We start from the raw sequence: 23,675 nt of genomic DNA, 5'->3' as shown, positions 1-23,675 counted from the left end.
ACCGGGGGAGTGACAGCGTGGTTTGTATGCATGATGGCATTCATGACAAGCTACCATAAAGCACTTTGTATGTTCTTAAATGAAAAATAAGTTAATCTGATTTTTAAGAAATAGCAACAGAACCAGCAGTCTCACCTTAGTCCAATGACACATTGATGTCATTTTTTATAGGGGTGGGGATCATTGCACTGAGCTGTGCACAGTTGCAACCATTCAAGTTTTGCTGGCAAACTGAATGTTTTAGATGGGACATGGTAAAAGGCGTTGTTTTCTTGATGTCTTGTGCTCTGGTTCACACAGACTACACTATCAGCAGTAGGGCTGGCTATTGTTAAGAACCTCACAATTCGATTTGATTTCAATTCGATATTGATTTAAATGCTTCGATATCGATTCAGTAATAAGTAGAATAACAGCTTCAGGACGGCAGCTTCCGTCATGTGTTTGCGTGTTGGTATGGCATATCGTGGTTCAAGTGTGTATACCATCTTCTTAAAACCCCCATTTTTCACGACACTGTACGGTCGTAGGTCATTACATATGAAGACGGCCACAGACTCTGTTATCTTCTGTGCGCGGGCAGAGTTTGGCGGCAGGAAGGATCTGTCGAGTTGTGTCTGTTTTGAATCCACAGGTTTAGCCGCGGGTTGCTGCAGAGCATCTGCATGGTGTCGGCTTAAGTGGTTGCGCAAATTTGTTGTGTTATTGCAGTATTTTAGTACTGCCTGGCACAGCTTACACACTACCTTACTGGAATCCAAAAGGACTCCAAACGTCTGCTTTTAAAGTTGCTGGTTTAACACTGCTGCTACCTGCTTTGGTTGCCATGTTGTTGTTTTGTGGTCGAGTGCGGCCTCCGTCCGTACAACGCAAATCACACAAAGGTGTTGCTCACCGCGCCCCCACTGGCCAGGGGCTTGAATCGATTCAGAGGATTTAATGAATCGATATTGAATTGGGAAAAATTATTGCAATGCATTGATGAATCGATATTTTTACCCACCCCTAATCAGCAGCTTTTCATTTAGCCAGCTGACTATGTACTGAGCCACTGTCCAAATACTGTGTCCATATGTTGTTGTGTAGACCAATTTGTATTGAACAATGGCACTTCTGACAAAGCAACGCTAATCTTGGTAGGCAAAATGCATTTACTTTAGCTGGCTCATGGAAGACGGTGTCATGGTGGCGTAGGAGGTAAAACCACTACAATTCTAACATTGCTATGTCCCCGATTCAAATCTGGTATGTGCATGCTCTCCCCAGATTTCCTGTCTGCCTAACTAGAGTGAACTACATTACATGCCATGGACATTGAGTCCTGCTTCAAAGTGAGGCATATTGGATACAGTTCCTTGATACCCTCATTCCCAATGGAATGAATGAGATTTAATTTGCTTGTTTTCTTTTGAAGTGTAAGCTGATGTGTCTTATAGTATCCAACACCATGAGACCATGTGCCAGGAAAGATTGTGGCCCCGCCTGTTGGGATGTACTTGTGCTGGTGGCAGTAACCCATCTTAAACCCAACCTGTGTGTATTGATTGCGACATTAAATAACATTTATTTTTATTACTATATGCCTGTAGACTACATACTTTCAATTAATGGCAGACATGCCCCATTTTTTTTGACCCTGTTAAACTAAAAAGATGGAATATGAATTTCAGTCAGTGGAATGTGTGCTGCCAGACACAAGAGTCTGTACATTCTAAATGTTAGATTAGCATGTTGCACATTGCAGTCTGTGATTGTTCGCACACTTTTTTCATCAACGGGGTCAGAGCTCAGGTTCAGCCATTTGAGATGACAGTGGAGCAGAGACGTCATTATCTCGCTCAAGGGCGCTCATAATCGCATACTATGTTTAATGGAGTCTGACCCTGTGACCTTCTGGTCACAGAAGATCACCTCTCGACACACAAAGCCTGCGTACTGTCTACTCAAATCCCAGCTCCTGCCCTACTGTATGCCTGTAATGTTTGATTTGGATTTGTATGGTTCAAGACCTAAAATTATAGGCTGGTGTAAGATAATATCATACCATAAAGCATGCGTAGCAGCAATGCTGCATCGTTACGTAAGGCCTGAGCTGAAGTTCACTTTTCCAGCTTTGTGGGGTTTTTTTCACTTTGGCTCCTCGCGGTGCCTCTCTGTAGCTCCCTTGGCCCTCAGCTCTCTTCTCCTCAACTCCTGCTCTCCACTCTGCTACCCACTGCTCCTTTTTTCTTTTTCCAACTCTTTTGGCCCAGAGTTTCTGCTTTTTTTTATTTTTTATTCCATCCACTATGGCCAATTTTGACTTCTGCACTCTTTCACTACATGTGGTCCAGATTTCTACCATCCATATCCTGCTTATCCTCTGTTGAAACTCCTTATCCCTCTGTGCCCTGTCTCAACTGTGTGTGTGCAGCTACTGTACATCACTGCTGGCTCACTGCTGGCTGTTCTCATTTCCCCTCCTCACGCCATACCCCAATCTCACACAGACACCTAGAAACACACGCTCGCACACCTGTCTTCTTATGCCCTGTGGCAGGGCAGCGGTGTACTGTAGCGTACTGTAGGATATGTGTGTGTTTGAGTGACTGCAGCTGCTTTTGGCCGTCCAGGCTGCCTCCTCGTTTTCAGCTTCATTTCCCCCCCTAATGAAGATTCAGAGGCAGCACAGCTACTGGCACAGGGCAGGAGAGGAGAGGGAGGGATGAGGAAGGAGCGATAGAGGAAGAAGAAATTACAGCGGGAGGAGACGGGAGGCAGAAATGAGAGTCAGAGGGAGAGGAAGGAGATGGAGGGAAAGAAAAGAAGAGGGAAGCGTCAAGATGGAGGGAAAAGAAAGTATCCTGAGGAGGAGAGAGAGGCAGCAAGACGGGCTAAAGAAAAAAGGAGAAAAGGAAGACGAAGGGAAGGATGGAGGATGAATGGGGAAGAGAGGACAGCTACAACAGAGGAAAGGGAGGGAAAAGGGTGATGAGTTTTGTGATAAAGAGGACTAGAAAGAAAGTAGCCCTCTCTCTTTTTCTCCTCCTCTCTCTCCTAATTAGCTCCCTGGCTGTGATGAATGGCACAGCACTTAGGACCCAATCGGCGAGCCGACCTTGTCATGTGTGTTGATGGGGTGGGGTGACTCTACACCCCCTCCCACCTCTGTCCCCCTCTTACCTATTGTACCACCTCCTGTGGAAGCAGATGCTGCTAATATCTAGGTGTGTGTGTGTTTGTGTGTGTATAGGTGTGTGCGCACGTCCACCATGTTTGTGTGAGTGGGTGCTTTGTCCTCCAGCCTCAATGGCTGGCAGTTCTACATTTCACACTCAGTTGTGCACTTACACACCCACTTGCCTCATTTCATATGTAGGGACTTTTGTTTTGCAGCATTGCACATTATTAGTTTGGAGTTGACACTGTCATATAAGATGATTTGCAAGATAATAGAACATCCCTTTATCTTGCATCTGGGCTGTCCTAAGTTGTTAAACTGTTTTTTTTACATTGTCTTTCAGAAGTACTGCTTTCTTCTTCTTATTGCACTTTTTTACTGACAATTCTCAAATATGTTCTGTGTTGGTATTTTTCCCATTGAGGATTTGCGATTTGAAACTTGATTTAATTTGATATTAAAAACCTCAGAAAGGTACATTAAATGTTATATATATGAAATTCACTTGCCACTAGATGTTGCTCTAGAGCCACAGCATCTCAGACCAAGACAACTGGCACTACAGCAAGCGAGACTTCATTGACAAAACCAGTAATTTTACCCAGCAGATAATTGTAAAGACACACTTCAAACTGGACAGAAACAAAATAAAATTCACCAGAAACATCTTTGTTAGTTTTTCCACAGTCTTTTCATCAATCACCAACGCTGGTTTAGTCAAAATAAAGCCTTAATTCACTGAGTTAGAGGAGAAAATAGCCGTGACCCTGTCTGCAATGGAACGTTAGCTGATCATTGGACACAAAAGCGCCGGTCAAGGTACGTCCACTGAGAGTTCTTGTTTTTGCCACTCACAGGCTCAGATTCTTATTCTGAGTGTCTGACAGCATTATGGAAAGGATCCCTACAGAGATGGAGCTTTTGTTTAACCAGAAACCGCCGTAATATCGCTATCATTGCTACTGCTACCAAACTCCAGAGACAGAAACGGTCTTTTAACCTTGCATATCATCGTAACATCTTAACTTAAAGTAAACCCTAATTCAGCGCTCAGATGAGAGAAGAACAGCAGCTTCAGACGGATGTACTCCCATGCATTAACATGCACTCGCTGCCAGACCGGTATTGTAAACAAAGCACAGAGAAACTGCGATAGCAACACAGTCAGAGGGAGGTCTGCTCAGGACACCATGACTCCACTATATCTTTATGAATTAGCATAAAGCTGGATCACTGAGTTGATTAATTCATATAACATTCTTTGGTTCCAGCTTCCCAAATGTGAGGATGTGTCTGCTGTTCTTTGTTTCTATCATTGTAAAGTAAATATTTTTGGACTGGACTGGATTGGACAAAATGAGCAATATAAAAACAAAATGGGCTCTGGAAAAATTGTAAAGAGCTTTTTTCCCCCCCTACATTTATTGGCAAAACATTTAAATCAATTAAAAATAATTGATAGATTATAATCAAAATTAAAATTGCAAGCAGTGATGAACGGGCCCTCGCACTCCACACAACTCGGTGTGCTGCAGCCGCATCACGTGCAAGTGTAATGTGCGGACCACAACATGAAAATTTTACGTAAATCAGATCAAAATCATCACGCAACGCTTACTTCCTGTTGCCAGCAGGTGGCGCTATCACTATATCTGAATATTGTCATGTAGACGTGTTCAGGGCGGGACTTTTATCAAACATATGAAGTTTCATTGAGATTGGACCACCTACATTGAAGTTATGAGGACATGTTCAGGGTAGGACTTTTACAGAATATGTGAAGTCTAGTGGAGATTGGACATTGTACACTGAGTACTATGTTTCATGGCGAATCGTCAAAATTCAACGCCACGGGCGCCACAAATTATTTTTCATCATACAGTCACAAATAGCGCAACTTTTAATCAGCAATGTTTTTTAACTGTACTGACCAATTTTGAAGTTGATCCAATAAATTCCCTGGGAGGAGTTCATTCAAATCAAAAAGCGAAAAAAATCGCCAAAAATGACCACGCAATTAAAAATGGCTGACTTCCTGTTGAGTTTGGTTTATGGGTCGAACAGGCTTTTTTGCTTGTGGCTAAGCCATTTTGCAACTTCCATCTGCGGGACCAAGACAATACATTAGTGTTTGCCACGACTGAATTTTGTGCAAACTTTCATGAGTTTTTCGGGCATGTTAAGCCCCTCAAATATTGTTCAAATGTAAACAGATGTCATCGTCATCATCCTAAGAGACTTCTGACAGAATTTCAGCTGGTTCTGGTCAATCTGCTGGAAGATTTACATAAAAGTATAAAAATGACATTTCCTTTCACCACTAGGTGGCGCTCTCACTATTAGTGAATATTATCACATAGAAGTGTTCAGGACTCCTATCAGACAAGTAAAGTTTGGAGCCGAATGGACAAGGTAAACCCAACACCGTACTGGATTTTTTGTACGTCAGGATAAGGTCTACGTGTTCACCGATTTTTATGGGGCCCCGGGAGGTACAGTTTATGGGCCCCTGAGGGGCCATTTTTCCATGCTCATAGTGGACCCCTAGAAAACTGACGACTGACATGTGCGCCGTGACCTCGAAAATGCGATCGTTTGGAATAATAATTCCTACAGATTTGCACGGTCAGTGCTCAGGCCCTAATAAGTGTTAGTTGCAGCTCTACACAACCAGTTATCAGACAGGTTGTTGGCCACAATTATGTCAAGAAAACAACAGCAAACATCTTTGGCCAGGTGTATATGCCGTAGTTATACATACAGTAGTTTGATAGATTAGATACTAGGTTAGATTTCATCTGCAATACAGAATTATTTTCCAACATTTCGGGTTTACCTCTAAATAAAGTAGTTGAGATAATCTGTCTCCAACCTGTCTCCAACCTTTCAGACAGACAAGTTCACTTTCTTGCTTGTTCCAAAGCTTTCAACCATATTTTATGTTCTTCCTCAGCAGGTGATGTCATGAAACTTCCCATTATTCTGAGCACTTGAAGGATTTCTCTTCTAGGTTGCCTTAAAGGTTGAGCATGGCATTATTACTCCCCCAATCACTCATTCACTGCTTCCTATACAGAGCAACATACACTCAGTAGTTTACTCTACAGTGAGCAGTAAATTGAGATTTCAGACACTTGTGAATCATCATTTTGCATCATCACTGACAGTCTCACAGCTGTTTTACAATCTGCTGCTGAGGACTGTGTGATACGGCCGAATGTTTCCCAGGTCAAGAATGAACTGCCAAGCTCTGGTTGTTGACTGATTTGTCCCCTGTTGGGCCTTGTTGTTATCTCATAACTGAAAACTGTAAAAAACAAAACAAAAAAAAAACTATAACAATAAGACCCAGGTTGTAATAAACCGGAATTATCCTGTAAACCTTCGTCCCTGTGTGAGAACACTGGAGACAGGCATCATGTGCCCTCTTCCATCAGTCAGTCGTGGTGTGTGTTTCAGATCCAGTGTGTTTGTGTCTTCTCTCCCCTGCAGAGCAGTAAGAACTGGCGGGCTGCGGTGGATCTGACGGGCCGGCTGCTGACAGCTCATGGTCAGGGATATGGAAAGGCTGGCCAGCCAACCTCCCACACCACCGACTCACTGCAGGTGATACGCCAGTGACTTCCTCTTCATCCACCCATTCATCTGTCTGTCTCTCTGTGTGTTTGTGGGTGTTAGAGAGTCAAGCCAATATGTGTCTTGTTCTACAGATTAATGTTATAATTCCCAAACAGCACTTGAAAATGAAAGTCACAGTTCATTACATTTTTTGTTTTTTGGGGGTTTCTTGCTCCCAAATGGATAATATAATTATTTTTGAGTTTCACTTGAATGGGGCAGAATCTTTCTTTTCCTATAGTACAACTGCACAGTATGTTGGAAATGACAGCTAACACAGACATATGCAAGAAAGGACCCAAATATTGTTTTGTCTTTTTTTACATTTTGTCAGTGTTGCTGCTGGCACATTCTCATGCCTGTGTTTGCGGGGCTCTATCCAGAAGATGGATGGCTGCATAAGCTCATTAAGAAGGCCACCCCTGTGTTAGGCTCTGTGCATAAGACTTTAAATTAATCGACCATGCTGTTGCCTCGTGCTACATATTACTGTTTGTTTTACTCCCCTAAACAACCTGACTTATTTTTGAAAGCAGGTTTTAAATGCGTGGTCCTTTTTTTAGGTGTGTTTTTTTGTGTTTAGTCGTTTAATTAGTAACTTAATTTCCCTTAATTGGCTAACCCAAACTGTAGCTTTAAGGTTAATGGTATCACCTCAACCCAAAGCAATATGCATCATAACAAGATGATGACTTTTAGGCAACTCTGTTAACCTTTTGACCATTCTCTGTTCTGCCAACAGGACTTTAGCACCATGCTTTCACAGACTACTACTAGAGTACTATAAAAAGTTACATAAATATAAACATGTAATATATGTGTATGTATTTTTTAGTTTTTTGTCATTTTCAATAGGACACAGCAGTTGGCAGGGACAGCAACCTTAGACACATTGTTTCTTTCTACCTTCAAAGCAGTCAAGCAATTCATCACAAGGGTTTAATTTATCAAAATTGTTTTAATTTAGCTGTACAATTTCCATGATGATGCCGTGGATGTTGAGGTGGTTATACAAGCTGAAGAGATTTTAACATTTTCTGCTACAACATAAAATGCATCAATAAATACTCCACCCGGGAATTTTGAAGCTTTTATGTGTCTTAAAAGGCAGCTGCTAACAACTGGCTAAATGAGACGACTGAGGTTGTCTGTGACATTAACCGTCAGCACGCCGAACACACTCAGATTAGTGGTGGTGACGTTGAAGTCATGCACCTGTTGTGTAGTTTGTTTATAGCCTAACGTTAGTTTTTTCACTTGTGCCACTTGCATTCATGCTTCAAAAATCATAATCAACTCAAATTTCTTCTTCATCTTGCCGAACAAAACGTGTGAGTATCATAACCCGTTGTTTGCCAGAGTTTATTTTCTGCGATAACCGATGGAACCAGGGCGATGCTAACTTCCTTGTTAGCCTCCAAGAATACATCATACCTGCGGCACTCTCTAGAAGAAGTTAACAACTAACACCGCGCTACAAACTACAAAACAAGCCGGGCTGTGTCATCACCGCTAGCACCTGAGAGTCTGCGCTACTGAGGAGGCAGTGTTTTGGTGTTAAAACGTGAAGACAGAGGTCAAGAGAACAGTATCTTTGGGGGCGCCCATGCTGCTCAGGAGCTGCTCCATCCTTCCATGTTGTTCTCTCACTGGGAGGTAGTCCATCCCCAACTCTGTCAGGATATAGCTGCATGTGCCTGGGCCTCGGTCCAAGTGCATATGGTGTGTTGTGTGCTGTCAAAAGCTCATGAGAATTTACACAACATGGTCCTGGAACCGCCTGTGCCCTCCAGATGTGAAGACTCTCTACACAGTATATACACACTAAAATTAAAATGTATTATTATGTTTGACTTTTTTTTTTTTTTTTTCAGTTATACTGTACTATACTATGCCAGCACCTTGCATCTTGGCAGATTTTTTAATCTTTATTATCCATATCAAAAAATCCAATTACCCATCAGTTGGTTGGGCTCTAGGACAACATTACATCAGAACTACAACCCATTATGTCATTCTTGAATAATATAATAACTACAGATTACTTAATAAATACTGCATCAGTACAAAACCTAATGATGCAATCATGTATTATGTTAAGTATGGCTGTACAGTGCGTTTTTGTTACATTCTAGAGCAAGGTGTTACGCAATTGTTTTTTGACCAAATTAACTGAACGTGTGTGTGTGTGTGTGTGTGTGTGTGTGTGTGTGTGTGTGTGTGTGTGTGTGTGTGTGTGTGTGTGTGTGTGTGTGTGTGTGTGTGTGTGTGTGTGTGTGTGTGTGTTTTCCAGCTCTGGTTTGTGCGGCTGGCCCTCCTGACCAAACTCAACCTCTTCCAAAACGCTGAGCTGGAGTTGGAGCCCTTTGGCAACCTGGATCAACCAGACCTCTGCTATGAGTACTACCCCACTGTTTACCCTGGGAGAAGAGGTACACACATACACACTTAGCTTGTATAAACCTTACCATCCTCTGTCCCTTGGGGTCAATATTATTGACCTTTTGTGTGGGAGAAGCACTTTTGGTAGTGATCACAGAAGATTCCATGCAGAAATTGCATTGTAAAATCATGCGTCACTTCATATTTCATGTGTCCAAAAGCTCCTCTATAAATTCTGTCTGAAAGCCGACTGAAGGTTGAATAGTGGTATTCATGATCATGCTGAAAAGCAGCTCTGAAACTCTTATCTGCGAGTTTTGAATGTGTTATTAGCCAGCTCTCCAAAAGGGTTTTTGCATTTTACCCACGTTTTTTAGGATACACAAGCATACCACCACTGTCCTATTAAATATTCAAAGGAAAGTTTCTGCCAGGAGCTTGATATTAGACGGTATCGTCGAGAAGCTCCAACAACTCTACTTGTCTCCAGCAGTTCTTTGGTTTTGTTTTTCCTCTTCTTACACCGCATGAATTGCTCTCTAATGTATTCCCATTACTTTGGATCTGCTTCGCCCCTCGGGCTACCACAGTGAAGGCTGTAGCAGAGACACAGCTGCATGCACACACACACACACACACACACACACACACACACACACACACACACCCCAAACACACTCAAAGCACACTTGAAGCTACACCGCACAGCCTTCTAAAGAGAGCACCGATTGACTTTCCATTGCTCAATTTAAACGCTTTGTGCCCTGCTAGGTGCTCGCAGACAAACTGGCACGAGTTGTGTAGCCTGGTATCAGAAGTTGAACATTTCTCCAGCCCAACGCTTGCATCGACTATCTATTACCCACGACCGCACTCTTTGAATGCCTTAAGAGACGGCTGCCCATGTATCACTCTTCGAAGAATTAGGATCGACTAAGCGCTCGAGAAGGAATCAATTTTTGTCAGTTATTAATTTGTTTGCCAAATGAAAAGTTGGGTCCAATTTGGACTCAGAAGTATTAAGACCTGAATGCCACATGCCTGACGAGCAGCATTCATTCTTGTCCTTTTTAAATCTTCATGCTTTACTTTCAGTCTTGATTCTTTTCATGTTTTAATCAATAAAGCAAGACAGAGATGCATCAACCTTCTCACAATGAATAAAATCAACTTGTGGTCAAATGCTAACCCTCCCTGCATCTTTGAAAAGAGATCCATGATTTTTTTTTTTTTTTCAGCAGCTGGATGAAAGAGTATTGGCCTTTGCACTCATGCTCAAAAAAATCCACTCACAATCAAAGTCAACTGGTTTAATGTCAGCCCAACAAAAAGATGGACATGCAGACTAGACTGGGGAAATGTATAAAATGCTGAGGCAGAAAGGTAGTGCAAGTCTTAGGTCCTGAGAGTGTGTAAATGTCTGAAACAGAATCTAAATGTCCAAGATAGTCTTGCACGCTATTTTAATGGTGCTCTGTGGAGTTTTCTTGTAAGCACACACAGTTCTGTTTACATTCAGTGTTTCACCAAAATAATATAGTCATATGCAAAGACAATTTTTCTGAACATTTTGGAACCTGCATTGTTACATTTACTTTTGCATGCTAGCAGTCCTCTTCTTCCCAGCCCTTTGCTGGTATATTGCTGTTTTTTGTGGCATCCACCTGCCACCAACTGCTGTTCAACAAAATAGCAGAAAGTGACACAGCAAATTCTTCCGCACATCTTTGCAGAATAAGTGGGACTAGAAGATATGTGACATCGAGCCAGGATTTTAGAAATGTTTTACAAGAACACTTCAATTGTTTTCATTAGTTTAACTGTTTAACTGACCACATAATGCTCTAAATTTAAAGCCTTCTCTACACTGTGAGATATGTAATACTGTTGGACAATACTAAATCTCTTTTATTTTGCCTTATTTTTTGTTCTGAAAATGTCACATCTTAAAATACAAAGTAAATGTATTCGAATCTGGTGGTCCTGCTTGTAACTATTAGCAGGGATATTCTTTGTCTAGCCAGTCACAAGTGGTAGAATAAGTAAATTTGTGACAAACAGCCTAATAATCACCTAATAAGTACTATAGTGCTATAGAGATGCTTGAGATCTTGATCTCCAGATTTAAGAAAACATGTTTGTTTGATACAGACCCCAACAAATTTCATGTCATCATGATTTTTATTTAATCTTTTCAGTAAAAATGAAAATTGTGATGCAAAAATGATCATTCCTATTTAAATTTGGAATCTACAGAAGCGTATTTAATTTTTCTGAGTAATTATTTCTGTTTCCCTGAGTCATTTTTTTTCTGTTTTTCAGAGTAATTTATTTTTATGGTTGGTTTTTCGGAGTAATTTTTTTCTGATTTTCTGAATAATTAATTTTTTTCTGTTTTTCTTTTTTTTTCTGAGTTTAGAGAGCATTTAAAACAATAGACGCATTCATTCCTTTATTAAGAGCTCGATTTAATGGAAACTTTGATTTTGTGTTGATTCTGGTCGCCCCTGTGGAAGCAGTAGTGTTTTTTCTGCCTTGTTTCACTGATTTCCGAATCCGACTCGGGGACAGACATTAAGAATAACTATATAGAAATAGCCTTGTTTGCTTGTGTAGGTCATACAGAGGCATAACTATTAAACTGAGACTGTTTTAAGACCAGTTAAAAACGAATTTAGTAAAAGTAGCTATACCACAGTGTATTAATACTATAGTATATTTTGATAATAGTAAAAACTTTTACTTAACAAAGTACCATAATTAAAAGTACTCATAATGCAGAATGGCCCATTTCAGAATCATATATATCATATTATGGGATTGCAATTATTGATGCATTAGTATACATACAGTATCACTATAATGTTGCAGTTGGTAAAGGTGGGGCTAATTTGAATTATTATTCAATTTAAATCAATTGATTTTGAACCATAATGTCACCCTCAAAGTCTGTCAAGGTGAAGTGTTTGTAAATGAGAAGGTAAACAACCATTTTACAGAAACTGTAAAGGTATTAAAAGTCCAGGAGAGAGAATAAAGAATCAAGCCGAGAGAAAGCACTGTCCAGTTGGCATGAAAATAGAACAACAGAGGGCAGTAACAGTGACACATAGGTAAATAGGGGAAAATGAGTGTGTATTCTGTACTGTAGATGGGTTAGATAGAGAAAGCACAAGCAGATAGACAAGAGAGATAGAAATAGAGATACATAGACTGGCAGAATCGGCAGCCAGAGATGGACCAGCTAGCTGAGCTTCAGATCTGATGACAATATCAAAGAGACCCTGATCAAAGCCCGGGGACTCACCTGAATATAGGCTCTTCCTCAGGGATGTGTGTGTGTGTGTGTGTGTGTGTGTGTGTGTGTGTGTGTGTGTGTGTGTGTGTGTGTGTGTGTGTGTGTGTGTGTGTGTGTGTGTGTGTGTGTGTGTGTGTGTGGACAGTGTGAATGATGTAGAGGCAGAGAGAGACAGAGGGATGAGGCAGAAAGATGAGTGATGGAGCTGTGCAGCACACACACAGAGAGAGAGAGAGAGAGAGAGATGAGAGGGTTTAATAAGCAGCCATACGTAGCTCAATGCCATCTGTAGGTTCCTGCCTTCAGGGCTGTGTGCAGTCTGTGTGTGGGTGGATGGGTTTATATTCTCATCTCGCATCCTCTCTCTCTCTCTCTCTCTCTCTCTCTCTCTCTCTCCCTCTCTCTCCTCTCTCTCTCTCTCTCTCTCTCTCTCTCTCTCTCCCTCTCCCTTGCAATGTCCTCATCCCACCCTGTTTCTTATTTTTCCCTTCCCCTTATTTTCCCCCTTTCTCCCTCCGTCTCTTGTTTTCTTCTTGTCCTCCCTCCCTCAATCCCTCCCTCCCCTTCCCTCCCGTCCAGGCTCCATGGTGCCGTTCTCCATGCGACTTCTGCATGCCGAGCTTCCCCAGTACCTGGCCAAGCCCCAGGAGGCTCTGGACCGCCTGCACAATCTCAAAACCGTCTGCCTCGCTGTTAGTACACACACACACACACACACACACACACACACACACACACACACACACACACACACATACACACCAACACAGCCTCTGGATGAACATAAAGATATGTGTACTCTGTAGTATTCACACAATAAAACTACACACCCACAGAAAAGCACATTAGCCATACAAATCCTTAAGCCCACCTGTGTAAACATCCAAATATGGATGGATTTTAGAGTGAATATGCAGATTCTAATACACACACATAAAAAGCCTTCAGCACTGGCAGTGAAGCAACTTCTCCCTCTGAAGTTTGAATCCTCCCCCCCTTTAACAGATTCTGGAGAACTTGGAGAAAGGCTTGGCTGAGGATGGCAGCATGATCACCCTAACACAGGAGAACAGGCAAGGTAAGCGCGCACACACACACACACACACACACACACACACACACACTGGCATTTGGCTACAGACCTGGCCCCATTCCCAGACTGCATCACACTGTGGGAGGAGAGTGAGGTCATGGGCCCCAGTGGGTATTACACACACACACACACACACACACACACACAGAGCCACTGAGGCAGAGGCACACCTGGTGCAGGACTGCAGCATACCTCAGCCACACATACACACACTCACAACCACACAAACACACCAATGCGGTGCTCTAAAAGTGTTTAGCACCTCACTGCTTCGATACTCGCGATGAATATCAAATGGTCTTTTCAGCCCTTCACGCCAAGCAGATCAATACAGATCAATCCTATCCAATCCACTCACATCTGCACAAGTGTGCTGGGGAAATAGGCAGGCACCTTCATCTGAAATTCACCAGTTTTAGGTAGACACACCTCCACACAACCCGATGTAAATAGACTTCTTCTCTTCTCACAGCCTTTCTCACACAAAATATATTTTAACACAGCATTCTTTGAGTTTGAGTTTATGTTCACAAGTCCTGTGACTCCTAATTTAGCAACTTTTCCAAAGGCTTTGTGTCAGGTTCTTTGTTTTTTTGGTTTTTTTAAAAGCAACTACAAGCCATTTAATCAGCAAATTCAGGGCGATGAACAACAACAAGCCACTTGGTGAAGTTGAGCTAAATGTAGCAAGACACTTGCTTATAATTGGGAGAACTGGCAGGGTGACGCGTGCATGAGAATGTATGTGTGAGGGTGCAGCAGCTCTGCCGGTTTCTCCCCTTTCTAAAAAGCAGCGTAATAGCCGTGCCCTCTGTCTCTCCTCTCTCTGCCCACGCAGACAGTCGACAGTCAAGTCAATAACACAGGGCCTTGCCTTCACACATCAGACCCCTGCTGAGTGATTAGCTCTTCTCCCCAACACACACGCATAGACACACTCGTGTGCAGCGATGAATACTAATAGGCCTGCACACAAGCTCTTCCACAGGGCGCACTGTCTGAGGGAAAAGAGGAAAGCGGAGTGTGCCGCAGTGTCTTCCTCACCACCTCATCATCTTAAAATAAACCTCGGTGTGTGTGTCTGTAAGTGGGGTGGAAGAGTGGGGGAAAAGGGTGACGTTAGAGGGACGCCCAAAAAAAGCAGGTGGAATGAAAATAGAAAGCAACCCTTTAAGAAATAAACCCCATGTCTGTCTTCTTTTCTCCCTGTTTTTAGTGTCTCTTAAGCTTTGGAGGTCTCGCCTCAGCCGGGTCATGTACTCTATGGCCAACTGTTTGCTGCTGATGAAGGTATGTGTGTGTGTGTTTGTCAGCTTAGGTTTGTGTGTCACGTGTGTTGGAGTGAATGTGTCCCTGTATGCATGTCGGAGTCTGCCTGGATGTGTGTGTGTGTGTGTGTGTGTGTGTGTGTTTGAGTGTGCGTGTGTGTGTGTGTGTGTGTGTGTGTGTGTGTGTGTGTGTGTGTGTGTGTGTGTGTGTGTGTGTGTGTGTGTGTGTGTGTGTGTTTTTGTGTGTGTGTGTGTTGTGTGTGTGTGTGTGTGTGTGTGTGTGTGTGTGTGTGTGTGTGTGTGTGTGTGTGTGACTCAGAGATCTCTGATGCCAGGCTGGTGGAGGATTCACAGTGAAATCCCCCCAGACTGACCACTAATTGGATTCTTGGTCAGTGAGAGAGAGAACGAGAGAGAGAGAGAGCGCGCGCGAATGAGAGAGAGAGGTTGAAGGTGTAGCTCAGATCAGACTCTAGAGAGAACCACAGTGCCCTCTACTGCCGAGAATTGAGATTACAGTATTTTTCCATTTCTTTGGCTCAATTTCAATATGCCAAACCACAGCAGTGATTCTATATGTTCTAAAAATTATAAATACTTCACATTACTGCTGACTCTTAAGCAAACCTTAAGCTTGAATGTTTCAAAATTGTATTTATTTTCTCAATACCTTTCATGTAGCCACTAGTTCTGCTCATTACCGTATGGTTGACAAGTTAGGCGGCTGAAAACTTGCTGTAGTCCATCACAGTGAATGTTATATTTATAGTATTATTATCTATATGAGGAAACGCTGTGTACACTTATCATATCCTTATGTGGTTAAACAGTGTAAACAGGGAACTAGAAAAACAATAAGGTACACGTGATGTTCAGTGTGATGGAACACTGCTAATTTATTTTTACACTGTGTGGAAACTAATGGAAACTAATAGGGAGACAAAGACTACTGCTACTGCATTGAAAAATGTTCAATAATAATATCTTAAGGATTTTTTTTTTTTATTGTCAGTAAACCCTTTTAAACAGTGTGAAACAGACAGAAACCATCATGTTAGCTCATCTGTAACTACCTTCTCACTCCTTGCTTGTCTGTGGATCTCAGCCCCAAGTTCACACTGAAATCTCTAAAAGAAAATAGTTTTAGCAGCAGCAGATTTATTCACATTTGGTGCTCCAGTGACTATTTGGTGCTCCAGTACAATGTGTGTGGAACTGAGTCAAAATAAACTAGTGTGTATTCATAGTAATGAAGGAACCAGTGCAACAGTGTGGCTAACTGATGTTTTTTTAATAGTTTTTGGACAACAATGGACTCTAGGACAGAGGAAGAAGATACACCGTTTATTGTTTTGTTTTGCATGCTGTAGAAAGAGTTTTTTTTAAAACTCTGAACCAGACCAATCGTTAAGTAAAAAAACTGAACCACAAAAAAAATACTGTACTGTAATACACATGAACAGTGCAACACTCTCTATACCTTGTCCCAGCCCAGTACGCACGCACACACACACGCGCGCCTCGCTGACCTCTCTCGGTCGCCCCGCTCAGCAGTCCAGTCACCCTGTGAGCGATGTGCAGTGTGGAGGTGGGAGGAGGGTCACATCGCCCCGCTAATACTCCATATGTTTGATTAATGCCCTCTCTCTCTCCACTCCTCAATTCTGCTCTTCTTTACCTCGCTCACCCTCCACCTGTCTCTACCTCCGACTGTTTACCTCATTTTACCTTACTCGCTTCTAACTTCTGCCTTTATTTCTATTGCCTTCCATTCTTCACTTTCGTGTTTTTCTTTACCTCTTTTTCACATTAATATCTCTCTCTGTTTCTCTCTCTTTCTCAGGACTACATTCTGGCTGTGGAGACCTATCACTCCATCATCCAGTATGAACCCCAGCAGAGAGTGCAGCTGCTCAGCGGCATAGGGCGCATCTTCTTGCAGGTCCGCACATTAACACACACACACACACACACACACACACACACACACACACACACACACACACACACGCAGGCACGCACACGCACGCACATAGATTATAAAGAGTCACTGATTCCCGAGGCACAAACTGAGCCTCCCCCACCCATCCCCCAGTAACCAGACAGTTTCTGCTTTTGGCTAATCCAGCAAATCAAATACCTGACATATCAAGGTACTTCATCAAATTGATGCCGAAATCGTTTAAAATCCCAGTATTGCCATCAAACAGTCCTGCTCAATGGTTTGCAACTTTGCCTACAATGGTCTAATACTAACAGATATTTTAAAGGGTTAGATACTACAGTAAAAACAGTATGGCAAAATCTCTGACAATTTATGATATTGAATATCGTCACATCGTCATCATATAAGAGTTGATGTGGACTCAATGATGTGATTGGAAACCCAACGAACAAATATCCGAATCGTTGAATATTCAGATCCAGCCTTAATTCACAGCGATCCTGTTCCCAAATGAATGTTAATGTGACTTATTTCCCTATCGTTGACATTGTTGTCATGGCGACTGCTAGAGAATTTGCTATCGGCTCCTTAATCGCAGATACAGGATGAATCTCATTTTCTCTAGTACACAATTTCTACAGCTATTGTTAATGTAGTTTGTTGTAAATGTATGTGATTAAATGTTATTTTGTTATCACCAGTCGTTCCGGACCCCTGACCTCCAATAATGAGTACCAAGTTTGAGAACCCCTGACATAAACAATGGAAGCAGAGCTCGTTCAAAAATACATCTAGCAGCTCCTCTAAAGCTCACTAATTAACACATTGTATCTTGTTTGTTTCATCTGTACATAAAAAGAAATGTAAGTTATGCATTCCAAACAACAGTTTGTCTACCCAGCCACGACTTCTGTGCAGCATCCCCCTCCACAGCACAGGTTGCCTGGCAACCCCACGTGCTAAGACTATGGGAAGGCACTGCATCTAGCTGTTGTTTGTAAAGAAATAGTCACAGCACATAACTCCCCCTAAAGGCCAGCTATTCCCCACATACTTTTAGTCGTTATGCTAAGCTAGGCTAACCACGTCCTGACTCCAGCTCTGTTCTTAATCCACATGAGATTCATATCCATCTTTTTCATTTAAACTTGAAAAAAAAGATCAGAAAATGTTGAACTACTCCTTTAAAAGACTCAGACTGGAATCAGGATTGAGACATCAGTACTTTCGACTTCCAATTAGACATGTTGGTAGGAATGTTGAGAACACTGGGCCTGTACCCTGCAGGCTCATTCACTAATCCAGCTGTGATTCACACATGCGTATCAGAAAAACAGCCAGTCACTGAATATTGTCTATACAGAAAATGAAGAGGACTTTTACTTCTGGAAACCTGGATGCTCCTCCCACTCCACAACTCCATTGTGTTGCACTATCATCAGAGATATATTTGTTTTGTCCTCATTATTCTCTCTCTTCTCTCTCTCGTAATGTTCCTGTATGTATTCTTTGCTGATGCAATGAGTCAGTTTTGCCTGGGGGAGATCGTGAAATCTGATCTAATTTAATTGTGCTTGCCCCATTTTACAATACACACACACAGATCAGTGGTTAATGTGTTGCCGCTGTTTTGTTCTTGGCCAGATCGGAGACATTAAAACGGCAGAGAGGTACTTCCAGGATGTGGAGAAAGCCTGCCAGATGAAAGGAAGCCAGCCCAGTCACACCACATGCGTGCTGATGAACAGGTACGTGCGCATTGTGCATTTAGCACCTCCGTACAGCGAGTGTGTACTTAATGCTGCTCGGGATCGTTTCCGCTCCATGGTAGCGGAGCTTCCTTCAGGGCTTTTTGCAGGTTCATGCTTCCACCTGGCGTGTGATTTAGCACAGGAGGTCACACCTGTGTAGCTCTGGCCTGAGGAGATGTAGAGCATGAGGCAAAGCTCAGGATACACCCTGCCTCACTCACACTGCTCACTTCACAAAAGCAGGTGATTTATATTGTTCTTGTAACATTCTGTTGTTGTTTTTAGACTCTTTTACATTGTTTTATTTAAAACTTGCCAGCATAAAGCCTATCAATAGTTTTGCGCAATAATTCAAAATAAATTACTATTATTATAGACCAATCATTTATCAGCTCTAATTTAATTATCAGGATAATTTATTTTATTTAATTAAAATGATTGGCCAATAATGTATCTGTCCCAATAATTATCATGCATCACTATAATATAGTTAATATAATAAATAACTCAATTCATCAATTCATTGATTCACTCAGGTGACCATGGAAGTTCTGCTAGTTCTTCCCTGCACTTATATCTTCATTAAATTTAATCATTGGTTAGTTTGAACATTAATGTTATTTATCCAAATTAACACAGTTCACTACAGGGACCTCATGTATTTATAATAAACAAGTTCTCTTTTTAAATCTACAAAGGGAGGGAGAAGATCAAACAAACTATTTAAATATAAGATTTAAGCTCACCTGAATCCAGAGATCCTGAAAGAGAGAGTGAGAGAAGGTCAAACAAGCAAATTAAATATTTACAAACTATAGATACTCCCTAATCCGAAGAGATTAGAGTGAAAGAAGCTTAAACATACCCTACACTCCACACCTACTGACTGCCTGTGCACGGCACAAGAGGAGAGGAAGAGAGACCCCAGCGCTGGTGGCATAAGAGCCGTGCAGAATGCATGGGAACAAATTACAATATAATATATATGAATATATTTCTCACCATTTCCCTGAGGGTCTGAATAAGAAGAGTAAACTTTTTAGAAATAAAGTTGATAAGAGGGTCTGAAAAGTTGCTAAATCTACCGAGAAAGTGGGCAACACTGTCTCTCTCTATGATTGATTTTGTGAATATGTTTTTGAATTTGAAACACCTTAAAATGATATATATTCCATAACGCATAAATGTAATAATTTCACTTGTAATGATATATTTCTCTACTGTCCCAGTGCTATCTTTATTGTGCCTGGAACAACAGGACTTCCTTAATTTCGAGCGCTGGATGTGATTTTCCCCAGCCTCGCCTGCTGCCTCCTGTCTGTGGAACAGCTCCACAGTGTGTCAGTCTCTCTGCTGTTCATCTTAAAGAGCTTTATTGTCCCTTCTATTCCAGTGATTTTACGTATGTCCAGATTATCAGCCATGTTTCGGTCACACCATCTACTTTGGTCTAGGACTATTTTTCACAGTTTGGTCTTGGCCCCTTGTCCAATTAAGGGAACTCCTACTGCTACAGCATACAGTAATATATGAGACAATAGTGTGCTTCCAACTTTGTGTCAGTAGTTTTTGTCCCTTTCTTGTTTAAATATGACAGTGCCCCCATGCACAAGGCCAGCTCCATAAAGTTAGCTTTAAAGATCTTCTCAGTTTGGTGTGGCTTTCGCATGTGTTCTCATTTCTCAGTCTCACCCAACAGCTTTGGGTGAACTGGAAAGCAGACTCTGAGCCAGGTGTTATCACCCAACATCAGTGCTGGACCTCACTAATGCTCTTGTGCCCGACTGGGTGCAAATCGCTCAAGCCAGGTTTCAAAATCTGGTGGAAAACCTGGAACCAGAAGAGTGGTGGTTTGGAAAGGACATGCTCACTGTTGTCTGAATACTTTTGGCCATGTAATGTATGTCTTCCACAGCTTTCGGATTGACCTGAATATAGCACGGGATGGGCATGACTATAACCCAAATTCTTCTCTGTGTCTGTGTGTGTGTGTGTGTGTGTGTGTGTGTGTGTGTGTGTGTGTGTGTGTTTTTCAGGGCCTTTGTCTACCTCAGTCAGAACAACTACGGTGAAGCACACGCATCCTTCATTGAAGTCTTGAAAATCGACCCAAAAAATCCAGTTGTAAGTGCTACCACATCCACTGTAGTGAACACGCCTTTTACTCTACAAGAGCTTTATAATGCTGCCTTACAAAGCCACACAGCAGTAACTACAGAACCAGTGAAGTTAAGAAAAGAGGGTTTGAAGTTTTAAGGCCACTTACTAAAACGTTTAACTGATATGTAAATTGTAAAATATCAGTAAATTAGCTTTAGCTAAGGCTGTGACTTTTGTTTTGTTGTTACATCAAAATTAAAACATTTTGAATTACACATTTCTATAGAATAATATTTCTGCTAAGGAAAAAAAGGTAGATTCTGGTTTTAACAAAAGATACATTTTGACCAGGTTTGTTACTGAATGTTTTGGCTTTGTAGGGAAGAATGTGTCATCTCATCAAAAACTATTAGTGGGTCTCTCATAGTGTTTATTTGATTATCAACATGTAGATAAACTCTAAGATTGGGATTAGGATTAGGAGACAGGGTTAACACATTATCCAAACATCTTTAAATGTCATCGCTGCTCCTTAAAGGAACAGCTCAACAGTTTTGGAACTGGGCTTATTTGCCTCTTTAAAGCAGGGGTTAACAACAAGCCTGGCTCTGACCAAAGTGAAAAGACATACCTACTGTACCAAAGCTCACTAGCAAACACAGTGTATTTTGTTTGTTTAATAGGTACACAAACAGAACTGTTAAAACAACAATTTGTAGTTTTACAGAGTTACGTACTGCAACAGTTTTTTGATGAACATCACCCTTTCCATCCCGCTGCACATTCCCAGGCCAACAACAATGCAGCGGTGTGCCTGCTGTATCTAGGCCGTCTGAAGGAGTCCCTGGGCCAGCTGGAGGGCCTGGTGCAGCAGGACCCCGCACTCTACCTCCACGAGAGCGTTCTCTTCAACCTGACCACTATGTATGAGCTGGAGTCGTCTCGCAGCACCCAGAAGAAGCAGGCTCTGCTGGAGGCCGTGGCCTGCCGGGAGGGGGACAGCTTCAACGCACAGTGCCTCAAATTGGTTTAAGGGGCAAGAGGGTGAACTGGGAGAGGACACACACACTAATTCTCCTCCAGTGTGACAGGAAGTAAAAACCCCAAAAGTAGAATCTGTAGAGAACGCTCAGAGATTGTGGTGACAGAAAAGTGAACGTTTAGTGCTTGGCTTGGTTTCCCAAAATCAAGTTTTATTCTTACAAAACAGATGTGGGAAGGCGAGCCCAGATACACCTTTCCGTTTGTGTCCTTCTGAAGAGTGACCCTGTAATGATTTACACATTTCCTTACACACACTGTTGGATTCTGGAAAGGAAATGGGCCTGCAGAAGTCCTGTGTGTGCATGAGTTGATTAAAAGTAGTTTAACGTTTTTGGAAATTCTCTTATTTGCTTTCTTGTTGCGAGTCAGATGAGAGGATTGATACCACTCTCATGTCTGTACCGTAAATATTAGGCTACAGCTAGCAGGCAGTTAGCTTAGCATAAAGTCCAGCTCTGTCCAAAGGTTAAAAAAACATTAATCTAGTCTCAGGGACCTCATGGCGAGGGTCACATGACCGAGAGGGGTACATCACTAGCACTACCAGTTGCGAGCTAACCTGCTAGCATGTTTACTGCCAACCGTGAGCTGTTATTACTATGTTGTCTTATAGGCCACGCTGGCTGTGGGTTTACGATGGTGTTTTATTATTTTATGTTACAGTGGATACATTTCAGTTATTACAGTTTTTACGCACACTCTTCGTTAAGTGATATATTCTTCAGCGAGACATTGTGAACAGAACTAATGAAAGCCTTCACTGGATGTGACATATATATGAAAGACAGAGGGGGACATTTGTGATAATGCAATTGTAATACAAAAAAGTCCTCAAAATCTGATCAGCTGAAAGCTACAGCATTAATATTCATGAAGGATATATGTTTTGTAGAGAGGTTGTCTTGTTACCGGTTTTTAGTTTGCTTCTCTCATAATCTTTTTTTGTATTTTGCATCAGCTATATTTGAAGCAGTTTTAGAAACTGCTTTGTCAAAAATAAAGTGCAGCAGGTTGTTTTAAAAAGGTGGCATGTTATTTTTTTATGGGACAGCTGTATTATGCGTTTAGCAGTTTCCCCCTGCTTCCAGTCTTTGCGCTAAGTTAAACATACAAGTAGTTTTTAACTGGTTATGAAACAGTCTCAACTGAATACTGATGCCTCTATATGACCCAGTGAGAAGATTGAATCAAATCCGGTGGGAAGCATTAAGAATAACTCATAGAAGTAGCCAGTGAGATTCCCTTTGAAATCAATGAAACGAGGCGGTAGAAACACTACAGTTTTTGTCCAGAGGGGCCGCCACAATCAACACAAAGTCAAAGTTCCTTATAGGGGCTTTAAGTTAACCAGCTGCTAGCTCAAGCTTCATGATTAGTGCGCAGACATGAGTGGTATTGATTTTTTCATCTAAATAATCTAAGCAAATAAGAGTATTTCACAAAAATGTCAAACTATTCATCTAACGTTTATTTTTAGGAAAGAAATCCTAGAGATGAATCATCAAATTAAGCACAGAGAGACTGGAGGAGAGAGCTCAGAACCCAGGTAGTGGTTTTAAGGGAGTCACAGGCTCGTCATGCGAGACTTGACACGGGCATTATCCTAAGATTCAGTGTGCTTAAAGACTAATAAACTAGCACAGAGGTCCAAAGCTTCTTCCTCAGCAGACACCAGTAATACTGGATTAACAAAGACCACTCCATTTCAGCTGCCAGGTTTATAACTCATGCAGTGGAAATAAAAAAGCCCTTCAGGTGGGGTCGCATCCTGTCCACTAAACAAAAATGTAAAATATTAGGAATCCAAAATTGTACATATCAGAGAAGCTGATTTGTTGATTTCTTTGTTTAAATGATTATATCAAAAATCATTATCTTGGTAAATCTTTTAGTGATTTGTCCTGGTGGATCTTTAATTATCACTGTTTACATATTGTGTTGATCATATTTATGTTTATTAAAAAAGAAATTGTTTTATCCCAAATAAAACTTCTTTTAAATCAATGTGTGTGATTT

General features: G+C 41.6%; 1 protein-coding gene across 1 annotated transcript in view; it reads left to right on the top strand.

Annotated features, from left to right (window-relative positions):
• Positions 1-23,663, top strand: part of trappc12 (trafficking protein particle complex subunit 12) — a 40,210-nt gene extending 16,547 nt beyond the window's left edge. The window contains exons 4-12 of the mRNA XM_051396281.1: positions 6,653-6,766; positions 9,072-9,210; positions 13,038-13,150; positions 13,464-13,536; positions 14,768-14,841; positions 16,663-16,761; positions 18,409-18,512; positions 20,552-20,639; positions 21,406-23,663. Of these exons, the coding sequence (XP_051252241.1) occupies positions 6,653-6,766; positions 9,072-9,210; positions 13,038-13,150; positions 13,464-13,536; positions 14,768-14,841; positions 16,663-16,761; positions 18,409-18,512; positions 20,552-20,639; positions 21,406-21,648 (1,047 nt within the window). The 3' untranslated portion in view covers positions 21,649-23,663. The remainder of the gene's footprint in view (positions 1-6,652; positions 6,767-9,071; positions 9,211-13,037; positions 13,151-13,463; positions 13,537-14,767; positions 14,842-16,662; positions 16,762-18,408; positions 18,513-20,551; positions 20,640-21,405) is intronic.
• The last annotated feature ends 12 nt before the right edge of the window (positions 23,664-23,675 follow it).

Source organism: Dicentrarchus labrax, unplaced genomic scaffold (genome assembly GCF_905237075.1).
Source record: "Dicentrarchus labrax unplaced genomic scaffold, dlabrax2021, whole genome shotgun sequence".
In the NCBI taxonomy this organism is placed as follows: Eukaryota; Metazoa; Chordata; class Actinopteri; family Moronidae; genus Dicentrarchus; species Dicentrarchus labrax.
This window is presented reverse-complemented; position numbering and strand designations above follow the sequence as displayed.